Source organism: Hemiscyllium ocellatum, chromosome 24 (assembly GCF_020745735.1).
Source record: "Hemiscyllium ocellatum isolate sHemOce1 chromosome 24, sHemOce1.pat.X.cur, whole genome shotgun sequence".
NCBI classification, from domain to species: Eukaryota; Metazoa; Chordata; class Chondrichthyes; order Orectolobiformes; family Hemiscylliidae; genus Hemiscyllium; species Hemiscyllium ocellatum.
The window spans coordinates 14,316,546-14,328,897 of record NC_083424.1 but is presented as its reverse complement, the minus strand read 5'-3'; the positions used below and the strand labels follow the sequence as shown (position 1 = coordinate 14,328,897).

General features: G+C 39.6%; 1 protein-coding gene across 1 annotated transcript in view; it reads right to left on the bottom strand.

Annotated features, from left to right (window-relative positions):
* The window catches only part of ube3b (ubiquitin protein ligase E3B), a 61,467-nt gene that overhangs the window by 31,083 nt on the left and 18,032 nt on the right, over positions 1–12,352 (bottom strand). Inside the window, exons 8-11 of the mRNA XM_060843488.1 lie at positions 10,261–10,346; positions 9,411–9,493; positions 5,761–5,866; positions 599–719 (exon numbers count right to left, since the gene is read on the bottom strand). Of these exons, the coding sequence (XP_060699471.1) occupies positions 599–719; positions 5,761–5,866; positions 9,411–9,493; positions 10,261–10,346 (396 nt within the window). The remainder of the gene's footprint in view (positions 1–598; positions 720–5,760; positions 5,867–9,410; positions 9,494–10,260; positions 10,347–12,352) is intronic.

Here is a 12,352-nt window from a genome sequence, read left to right as displayed (position 1 = left end):
AAAATTAAAGTTAAGAACGAACAGCCACTTTTATCAATATTGAGAGACTATTCTGTTCCATATTCCAAATATTCAGTACCCCTCCCAATTTCCTCTTCACCTTCCCTGACTCATACCAGGCTCTGGTTCGATGAGCATTTACAGCTTTGTTACATTTGGTCACATTTCCCCGCCCTTGGGTGAGCTTGAACAATGAGCATCAGTAAGTTAGTCAAGCCATGGGAGACATCATATGCAAGGTTACACCAAATTCACATGCAGCTTCCCAATAAAAACCACTGACAGTGCTGAGTACTGGGAATTTATCTTCGCCCTCAATACCCTAGAAATTGGAAATAAATTGTAGCACCCAACTTTATTAGATGTTCAGGAAGGGAAATCATGTATGAGTCACTTTATCTGAAACCTGCCATGTAGTCACTTCCAATTATCTTTTATATCACTCTCAGAGTGCCCTGGTATTATCTTACTTCAGAACACAAAATCGGGGTCCACTCAGTAAGTGACATAAAGGATAACTAGGAACCTGGTATGCAGTGTTTTTATTTTGCCAATGTAAGCGTAACCTTGAATAAGTCAATATTCCTGAAACACTCACCCTGAAGACAAAGTGTATGGCTTCCCTCCAAGCATACGCAGATATCGCCACATTGCTCATCTCGACTTAAAAACAGGATGAATTTCCGGAGTAGCTCATGGGTATGGATCATAGCCATGCACTTGAGAGAAAGGGACAATTCATTAAGGTCTCGTGAGGAGTGGAGGAGGATATCTAGTAGCAAACTGGATGTGGTATAAGAGAACTTTGGTGTGAGATAGTCACACTGCATCACTTTCAGTTCAGAATTTCACTCAGAAACTGCCGTGATCACAGCAAAAAACCGTTCCTACTGAACTTCCTATCTATGATTATACATTTATCATACGATATAATGCAAAGAAATGGAGTAAATCAGCAGCACACACACAGGTTGTTCTGCTATAATGCGACAATTGTGTTCCTTTGCAAACTTTTGTCATAGAAAATTGCGCTATGGAAAACTACTATAGAAAGTTACACTGTAGAAGATCACTAATAGAAAATCGCTACACCCATTCACAAAGTTCACCTTATCCAATCCCGTTATAATTCATGCTAATGAAATGCATGTCATAGCAGAACGACCTGTATGTCAAAGGTAGCTGCTCTCAAAAACAGAAGAATGACCTGAATAGCATCAAAGACATTTATTTTTGTTTTGGAACAAATAGCCAGCAATTTGAGGCAAAACTTCCACAATTCTATAAAGGGACAGAAAACAGTTTCCTAAAAATGGTACCAAGGGAAAAAGGGGCTTTACAAAAAAGATTCCAATCAAATCTCAGTATTTTATTATTTTTGAATTGATCTGAACAATGAAATGCTTTTAGTAGCTTCTGATGTACTGGAAATATTTCCCACTAATCCTTCCCTTAATTGAAAAGTCTGCATGACGTATCTGCTTTTATGATGTACCGAGAGAGAGAAATGAATTCAGTCTTTACAGACACAATTGAAATACATCAACTCATTAAAAAAACTAATTCCACAATATATGCGTAGAAAGGTGAAGAATCTAGAGATAATGCACAGACTGCAGTGTACCATAATGCAGAAGTCAAAAATAATAAATCTGAAATAAAACAAAAAATGATAGAAAACCAAAACAGCATCATCAGCACTTGGGAAAAAAGACACCATTCACCTTCAAGTGCTGATCATCCCATTCTGTAGTTCTAGTGTTTTCTGTTGTAAAGACCATGATATTTTTTTTATTTTTTGGTATGTTTAATTGTGGTTTGAAATGGGAAAAGGACTATTTTAAAAGCCAAGGATGGTCAAACGACTGCTGCACCTTTTTTAAAAGGAATTGACCTGATATTCCTTGTTTGTGTTTTTTTTTAACAACAGCTGCTGTGGCAAGGGTTGTGGTGGAAGCTGAGTGTACTCATGTGGAGCTTTGGCCAGCAACAGACTGGGCTGCAGACTAAAGACCAGTTACCAATGACAAAGGACTTCTATCTGCCAACAACTATGTAGTTAACTCCACATGGTTGAACAGCTCATCGATGCAAATGTTTGAGGGAGAAGCCACTGGATTTCCAAAAGGGAAGGAGCTTTCTAAAAATGTCAAGCCTGAACATACGAACAAGAAACAAGAGTAGGCCACTTTGCCCTTTGAGCGTGCTCCATCATTCAAAACATCATGCCTGATCTGATTTTAATGTTAACATTACAATCCTGCATATCTCCAGTAATCTTTTATTCCTTTGGTAAACAAGAATGCAGCTACCTATGTCTTAAAAATATTTAATGATTCTGCATCTACTGATTTTTGAGAAAGGGAATTCTAAAGACACCATACTCTCATAGGAAGAAAATAAATCTCTTCTGCCTTAAATGGGCAACCTCTTAATTTTAAACTATGACGTGTAGTTCTAAAGTCTCTCACAAAAGTAAACAGCCTTTCCACATCCACCTGGACAAGTTGTCTTAGGATTTTGTATGTTTCAATTAAAACACCTTTCACTCTAAATTTCAGAAGATACAGGCCTACCCTGTTTTCATAAGGCAATCCATTCATTTCAGGTATTAGTCTAGTAAACTACCTTCTCAATTGCTTCTAATGTATTAATATTCTTTTGTAAGTACAGTGGCAGACTGTACACAGTACACAAGGTGCATACTCATGGATGCTCTTCATAACTGAAGCATTATCTCCTTACTCTTCCATTCAGATCCTCTTGTAATAAAACAAAACTTTCTATTAGCTTTCCTGATTGTTTACTGGACCTGCATAATAGCCTGAGATTTATGTATTAGAACACACATATCTCTCTGCATCTCAGAATTCCGCAACATCACATCATTTAGATAACATTTTGCTTTCTGCCAAAATGGACAATTTCACATTTTCCTGCATTTACCATCTTTGCCCACTCCTTAACTATCAAATCCCTCTCTAGTCTCCTCTTTACAACACATTTTCCTATCTGTTTGTGTCATCAACAAATTTAACTACCATTGCTTAGTCAGAGTCATAGATATGTACAGCATGGAACAAGAGGCCCAGCAATCACTTCTCTAGCTTCCCACAAAGTTCTCGGGTACACCTTCATCTAAAATCATTTATATAAATTGTACTGAGGTCCCAATACTAACCTCTGTAGCACACCACTTGTGACATCCTGCCAGCCTGAAAAAGACCCATATATTCCTACTCTCTGCTTTTTGTTAGCCAGCAAATCTTCTATCCATGCCAATATGTTATACGGAAAATCATGAGTTTTCATTTTCTGCTATAATTTTTGATTGGCACCTTATCAAATCCAAGTACAACACCGGTTCCCCTTTATTCAGAGTACAAGTTGCTTTTTCATGAATTCAATAAAATAAAAAAAATCACTTTGACAAAATCATGCTGGCTCTGCCTAATTACCTTTAACTTATCCAAGTGCCCTGCTATAATGTCCTTAAAATCTTTTAACCTTTTCCCTACAATAGATGAAAAAAGCTAATTTATTTTTTCCTCAGCAGTTACTGTAAGCTGAGGTTATTCACAAATAAGTCAGCGACTGTGTATACGAATCAACTACCCTATGCTTCCTGTAAGCAAGTGAAAGTACCTGAAGGAAGATCAAGGAGCAGCATATCTTGAGAAGCCAAAAGGATCATCTTAATAAACAGCCTCACCCATAATATCCATTTTAATTTTTGTGTGTGTGTGTGTGTGTGTGTGTGTGTGTGTGTGTGTGTGTGGCAAGTTTATAAGGGAGTTAGAGTTTTAATTTGTAGAGTGTTATGGACCAGGCTAGCCCCTTCAAATCATTTCAGAAAGTAGTTCAGACCTTAACTTTGCTGGTTGTTTTAAGCAGGTGTAAGTGGACATTCCAGGAGTAATGCAGCTGGCCCAACTACTTAGTTTAAAACAAAACAGAATTTATTTGCAAGATTACCAAATGAAACGCAAAGAAGAACAGAATATAGAACAACAACCTATATCAGAAAACCCACTAGGCGAAAGCAAGGACTGCAGATGCTGGAGATTAGAGTAGAGAGTGTGGTGCTGGAAAAGCGCAGGTCAGGCAGCATCGACATTTTGGGCAAACGCCTGCTCCTCAGATGCAGCCTGACCTGCTGTGCTTTTCCAGCACCACACTATCCAAATACCCAGGCTATCCCAATTTAAGGATGCTGTTCCAAATACTTGCAACACTTCCCATAAACACCCCTTGGCACAAAAGATAAAATGAAACACAGGGTCTTAAAGAAAAGATGTCACAGAAAGGCAGGATCAGCACAGACCTGCTTCTTTAGGTTCAGCAGCTTCACAACAACCGACTGACTGCTTTCAGTAAACAAACAGACCGCTCAAAACAAATCAAGCCAAACCAGAGACAAGCTGAACTGGCCACTCCCTTTTCATTGTACAAGTGCTTGTTTAAAAACTTGAAAGCCTTTTTCCAAAGGCAGCATCTGTTAGCCATAATCAAACTGGCCCTAAGACCCAAAACTAGATTTTTCCGAATTGCTGCTTTTACAACCTCTCTGAAAGAAAAACCGAGGACAGCATAACGTTGTAAAAAGAGCAGCAGCATCACCACAGTTACATGCTGAAGGTTCATAATGGCTTACTGCAGTTAAAATCTATTTATTTGTAATAAATATCAATTCTCGTTAGGTACACAAACCCTGACCATGATTTCTGTCAACTTGAATCTAAAAGACAGGAGAATTCTGCGTGCTTATAAAAATTTTAAAAAACTTTTGTGGTGATGACCCCAGAAATAGGGGGATAGATTTTTTTTTTAGTTAGATAGATTTGATCTCCAGCACACTATCCCTGTGAGGGATAACAGTTTGAATCCTATATAATATTAGCTAAGCACTCTGAAGATAGCGAGAAAGAGTAGGAACTACTTTATTGGGCTTTATTGGCAGAGGAATTGAGTTCCGGAGTCCTGAGGTCATGTTGCAGTTGTATAAGACTCTGGTGAGGCCTCATCTGGAGTATTGTGTGCAGTTTTGGTCGCCATACTATAGGAAGGATGTGGAAGCTTTAGAACGAGTGCAGAGGAGGTTTACCAGGATGTTGCCTGGAATGGTAGGAAAATCTTATGACGAAAGGCTGAGGCACTTGGGGCTGTTCTCATTGGAGAAGAGAAGGTTTAGGGGAGATCTGATAGAAGTGTATAAGATGATTAGGGGTTTAGATAGGGTAGATACTAAGAACCTTTTACCGCTAATGGAGTCAGGTGTTACTAGGGGACAGCTTTAAATTAAGGGGTGGTAGGTATAGGACAGATGTTAGGGGTAGATTCTTCACACAGCGGGTTGTGAGTTCATGGAATGCCCTGCCCGTATCAGTGGTGAACTCTCCTTCTTTATGGTCATTTAAGCGGGCATTGGATAGGCATTTGGAAGTTATTGGGCTAGTATAGGTTAGGTAGGATTTGGTCGGCGCAACATCGAGGGCCGAAGGGCCTGTACTGCGCTGTATCCTTCTATGTTCTATGTACTTGATAACCACTGGCATTCTTTCTGTGAAATTGAAGGTTTAGTGAGAGTAAGCCACCCGTCCACATTAGATGAAACTGAAAATTGCAGAGACTTTAGCAATATGGGGAGTAGGGAGTGCCAGTTGACAAAAGTACACTTTTCAAAAATATAACTGAGTAATAAGGTATCTAAAGAAACAGATTAGAAGTTGCAAGCAGAGTTTTAGTTATGACATTTCATACCTCAGGTACTAACGTAGACAGATGTGTCACCAGTGCTGGGACTGATATTATGTGCAGAAGAAAGGAACGGAGCAGGTTGTCTGAGAAATGAGCAGCAACCACCGGGCTGGAAAAAAGAAAGTAAACTGTAACTTTTAAAAGAAACATGTGAATACGAATGGATTAAACCAAAAATATCACACAGGGAATTCACAACAAAGAAGCAGATCATTTGTCCCAAATAGTTTATGTCCAACAAAATTCTCCTCTAACTTATCATCTAATTTAACTGGCATGTCCTACTATTTCTTTCTCCTTAATTAGAGATTGAATTCTAATTAGAAAACACTATGGTTCAGATTTTTCCAAGGAGCAACGATCATCATTAAATTGTTGCTCTGTTCATACATCCCCCAACCTCAAATCTGCATTACATTTTCTTCCCCGAACATCTCAGCCCACTTTTCACAGACATGTACAGTGCAGTGATTCTCAAAGAATTTTATCATAATACTGTAGATTCAGAGGGAAGTCAGGGAACCCCACTTTGCTGCACTAGCATAATTAATGTCAATGAATGGGTACAGTATATAGGTGGGCAAGGTGGCAGACAGGTGAACGGGTAGCTGGCAGGTCAGGCAGACAGAAGACGTGTAATTGGAGAGGGGTGGGTGTAAGCAGATGCATGGACACAGAACTTCAGAGACATGCAGTTGGTTTGGTTGGGGTGGGGGACGGTGTGGAGGTAGGGAGGTTGGGGAGGTGCACAGAGACATGAGATTGTAAAATGCCAGTGCTGGAGTTACTCAACAATTAGCCTACATTTTTCTGTCTAACATTTCCTGGTTTACAAATTTGTTCAGTTCCACAGCATTAGCCCAAGTCTCCAACTGTAATGCAGAGTCTAAGATTTTCAAAGAGGATCCTGGAAAGCAGAGGAATTGCTATTGAACGTTGAAATTTATGTTTAACTCTGAAATAATTCAGAACATCGGAACTTCTGCACGATTCCTGTATATATATCTGGTCATACATCTGGTCTTCGTTGATCTAGAGACCAGAAGATTTGGGCAAACTTTTCTTCACAAATTAAAATTATAAAACATCTGTGATAAAATAGTGTAAGGTGCTTCAGAGGTATTATACAAAGTGCACTGGATTTACTGGAGGTGATGGAGACTTGCCAGTTGGCTAGAGAGCCAATGGGAGCCCCACATAACCTCTATGAGAAGGGCAACCAAGTTAAATTCCACTCAGGTGTTTAACTGGACAGAATTAGAACTTGGCCAGGATCAAGGGCCTTGGGAGGTAGACATCTCACTCACTGAAAACCTCCAGTCAATCAGATGCCAGCAGCTCTATTTAAAGACGGTATCAATGAGAAGGCAGTGACCTCTGCCACTACAGCATTCACCCGAGGCCTCACTGCTGAGTGATGTCAGGTGGGTGGAGTCAATGTCAGCAACACAGGCCTGAACAAGGGCCTTCCCACCCCAGGAATACACAAACAATCTGTACAAGAATGCTGATAGATTCCCTCGCATGATGAGATCTTCCCATACACTGGATTAATGATAGTGACACTAAACTGGGTACTAATTGCTGAATTAATGTCTTTAATGTCATTGAATGATCAACCTACACAATAGAACAAAAGTGTCAACTTAAATTACACATCCAAATATTATACTCTAATTTATTAATATGCTATCTCTAGAAAGTTGCAATTCTTTAGAAAATTAATTATTGTGCTACCAAACAAAAAGCATTAGGTGAATTTTATTGGCATATTATTTGTGTAATTTAGGTTAAGGACATGCAAGTAGTGACTGATTAAAAACCTTGAGCAAAGAGGCTTCTAGGAGTTGGCTCAGGAGGAGGGAGATGTTTGTAATGCTGCCTTCTGCAATAAATCTGACATTAAATAAAAGATTGATATATGATTTCTCCTTCATCAACTGCTTCTGAAAGAATGAAATATGAAACTGCCTGGTAAGCACTTCAGCCCGTATGGCAAGTATGGATGTTTACTGAGCGTCCCATACGCAGTCTAAGAACTAAGTACCAGAGCCTTTCATTGGCTTGCATGGAATAATAATTTTCTGTAGTAATATTTGAGCAGAGATTAGTAGAAAACACAAGCTTGTTTATCTCATTAAGTGCTCCAAAAAAATAAAAACAGAAATTATTTAAAGTTCCTTAATCTCTTTGAAGGATTGTAAGCTGCTCTAAAATAACTTGAGTTTGAGGTATTAGAACTTTATACAATCTGCTGTTTTATCTTGGGCTATAATCTTACTTCTTCATCAAGCTGAATTTTAGTTTACAGCTCATTTTGTGAGATCTGGTCATCAAACAGTAAGACTAGTAGCTAGAAACTACGTGCTAGTCCTAAAATACAACACATTCAAAAAGAAGAGCATTGTTTATCATGCAGCCTGCAATGCCAGAATATTTAACATTCATATTAAACACACAGGAAACATGGCTTTGCATCCAGAAGCTATCAATCTGTTAGGCAGGAGAGAAAATAGCTGGATCCACCCAAATTGGAATAGCTACTTGCACAGCAGTAGATTGGGCATGAGAACCAAAAGCTCTTGAATAGGAAGTCCCATTTCAACACCAGGGCACATCCAGATTTGAATTGGATCTAAAGCAAAATCACTTGAGCTTTTTGTTAACCCCCACAACCTAGACAAAAACGTTGCAAAAGCATGATTCAGCTAGTGCAGCTACTTACTAGAAATCAAAGGATTCTGGAGATCAAACCATACTCTAGCACATAATCTCCATGATTCAGGTGGCAGTATCCTGTTTGTTAAACCAAAATTCTATCAGTATTCAAAGAGGGCAGGGAGTTGCATCAATTAGCCATTATTACTTACTCACCTACCACTAAAAACAAATTCATGATCATTCACTACTATTTTTAGGATCGTGCTGTGTGCAAGTTAGAGTGCAGGCAAACGGAGTGGCTATTTCAGATGTGATTCACTGAGAATCATTGTCTGATGTGACTGGAAGATAGAATAAGATGGATAAAATGAGAGTTACTATTTTCAAATGCCTTGCTCAAAGTTTACCATCAAAAATGGTGTAATGATTTGCATCAGAATAATGGGTTTTGGATTCACACCAGTGAATTTCCTTGAATAGCGAACCTCAACGAATGCCACTGGGCACAATTTCAAAATGCAAAACAAGGATAGGAAGGCAAGGAAAAATAAATGAATTTTAATACAACTCCTTATTTGTTTAATGGAAGATGGGTTAACCCTGCCTCCTAAAACCATTCTCTTGTCTTTTACTGGAGAACAATAAAAGGTGAGGCATCAAAAATGATTCCTCTGCATTCTACAGCTGAGCTGACCACAAATAGATATCCAGAGGTAGATGAAACCACACAGTTACAACTTGAAGAGCTGGGCCTGCAAATGGCCATGAGCTATACTGAAGTACCAATAACAAAAGGAAGAATATTTGTATCAATCTAATGCTTGTAAGGGGTTCAGATAAAACACTCAAATAAGAATTTGTTTTTGCATTGTTCATTTGCCTCTCCAAAAAGATTGATGAATCTATAAGTGTTATTTCTCTTGTTGAAAGCTCGACTGCCTTCTTTATGGCAAGCTTACCAGAAATGAAGTTTGATCTGAAAGTTCCCTTACCGTAATGCAAGGGTGAAAATAGCTGTTAACGTTCCTTTAGACAAAGAAGGTTTGGATCTTGCCAGTCCATTTGTTAACAATATCTGAGAATAAAGAAACTTATTTTTTGTTACTAAATTAAAGACTCTGAATACTATATCTTACAGTCACACAGTGAAATCAGCTTTAACTTGTGCATGCCTGGAGAGACAGACTTCAATTCAAGCTGCTGTATTCTGATAGGCAAGCCCAGTTTTAGCTGGTTAAACTGATCAGCCTTGTTGGTCATTAAGCATGGTCTGAAACAAACAACCCATAATGTCTCATATTAGGAAGCAGACTGTAGCACTGTGGTGATCGTGTGTCTGGCTTGCTTCCTTTGAAACCTTCCAAGTCCACAATCTCTGCTGCCTAGGAGGACAGTCGGTGTACGTCTGTCACTTCCAGGTTTCTCTTCAAGCCACACATCATCTTGGCTTACAATTATGTTAACATTCCTTCTTCATCATCAAGTCAAAATCCGAGAACACTCTGGCTCCTAGCAGGGCAGATACACCTACACATGCCTGGAGTGGTTCAAGACGACAGTTTATTATTAACGCCTCACAGGTGATTAGGGATGACAAAATAAATGCAGCTTGCCAGCAAAGCCCACATCCCAGGAACAAAAAACAGCAAATTGAAATTCTACATGACAATTTCACAGCATTCTTTTTGGAGACCCTTTGATCTGATGATAGGATTTTTGCTCCTATTAGGTATTCAGGCAGAATATATTTAAAAACAAAATTCAGTCCCATTCCATCTTCACAAAGTAGCTACAACAATTAGGTTGTTAAACACTAAATTTGAGCAGCATTTGTGAACAAACCTGTAGCACTGTGTAATATCCCTTTTGATTGAGATGACCCATGATGTTTGCACAGATGTGATTCATGGCAGGCCTCAGGACTTCTCCTGTTAACAAGGAAAATCAATAGTATTGGTAACATAAACAAGTTCACTGAATCTCTAAGTGTGACATTCTTAAACCTGATTTAAACCAACTCACAAATCGAAGACTACTATTTCCAAGCTATGTTGCCTACGTGACAGACTAAACCTATATACAAGCTAATTACACAAATTACATATCAGTAAGTGTAGAGTCCTCTATAAAACATTTAGTTTTAATTCTCTACTTGTGCTGAACGAGCTATTGGAACTCTAAAACGTGTGTTCAAAATCTTTGAGGAGAGGATGGAAGGTGAACAGCTCAAATTCTCACTTCTGATCTGTCTCTCGAGAGTCCTTCCTGAAAATACATATCGGGCTACTGGATATGGATAGTTCTGAACTCAGCTATGAAAAACCTGGTAATGCACCCCTTCACAGAATTAGTCACTTTGATAAAACACCAGATGATCGATAGTCACAGGTGAAGTGCCGGAAGACTGGAGGTTGGCTAACGTGGTGCCACTATTTAAGAAAAGTGGTAAGGATAAGCCAGGGAACTATAGACTAGTGAGCCTGACATCAGTGGTGGGCAAGTTGTTGGAGGGAATCCTGAGGGACAGGATGTACATGTATTTGGAAAGGCAAGGACTGATTAGGGATAGTCAACATGGCTGTGGGCTTGGATTGAGTTTTTTTGAAGAAGAAGTAACAAAGAGGATTGATGAGGGCAGAGCAGTAGACGTGATCTATATGGATCTCAGTAAGGTGTTTGACAAGGTTCCCCATGGGAGATTGGTTAGCAAAGTTAGATTCCATGGAATACAGGAAGAACTAGCCATTTGGATACAGAACTGGATCAAAGGTAGAAGACAGAGGGTGGTGGTGGAGGGTTGTTTTTCAGATTGGAGGCTTGTGACCAATGGAGTGCCACAAAGATCAGTGCTGGGTACACTATTTTTCATCAGTTTTATATATATGATTTGGATGTCAGCATAAGAGGTATAGTTAGTAAGTTTGTAGACGACACCAAAATTGGAGGTGTAGTGGACAGCGAAGGTGGTGAACTCGGATTACAATGGGCCAATGGGCTGAGGAGTGGCAGATGGAGTTTAATTCAGATAAATGCGAGGTGCTGCATTTTGAGAAAGCAAATCTTAGCAGGACTTATACACTTAATGGTAAGGTCCTTGGGAATGCTGCTGGACAAAGAGACCTTGGAGTGCAGGTTCATAGCTCTTGAAAGTAGAGTTGCAGGTAGATAGGATAGTGAAGAACGCATTTGGTGTGCTTTCCTTTACTGGTCAGAATATTGAGTACAGGAGTTATGGTTAGGCCTCTGTTGGAATATTGCATGCAATTCTGGTCACCTTCCTATCGGAAAGATGTTGTAAAACTTGAAAGGGTTCAGAAGAGACTTATAAGGATGTTGCCAGGGTTGGAGGATTTGAGCTACAGGGAGAGGCTGAATAGGCTAGGGCTGTTTTCCCTGGAGTGTTAGAGGCAGAGGGGTGACTTTATAGAGGTTTTATAAAATCATGAGGGGCATGGATAGGATAAATAGATAAAGCCTCTTCCCTGGGGTTGGGGAGTCCAGACCTAGAGGGCATAGATTTAGGGTTAGAAGGGAAAGATATAAAAGAGACCCAAGAGGCACCTTTTTCATGCAGAGGGTGGTACATATGTGGAATGAGCTGCCAGAGGAAGTGGTGGAGCTGAAAACGTGTTGCTGGAAAGGCGCAGATCAGGCAGCATCCAAGGAGCAGGAGAATCGACGTTTCGGGCATGAGCTCTTCTTCAGGAAGTGGTGGAGGCTAGTACAATTGCAACATTTAAAAGACATCTGGATGGGTGTATGAATAGGAAGGGTTTGGAGAGATATAGGCCAGGTGCTGGCAGGTGGGACTAGATTGGGTTGGGATATCTGGTCAGCATGGACAAGTTGGACCGACCAGTCTGTTTCCGTGCTGTACAGCTCCATGAATATATAGTTTTATACATGTTAGATATTCTCCAGCACAAGTCAGCAT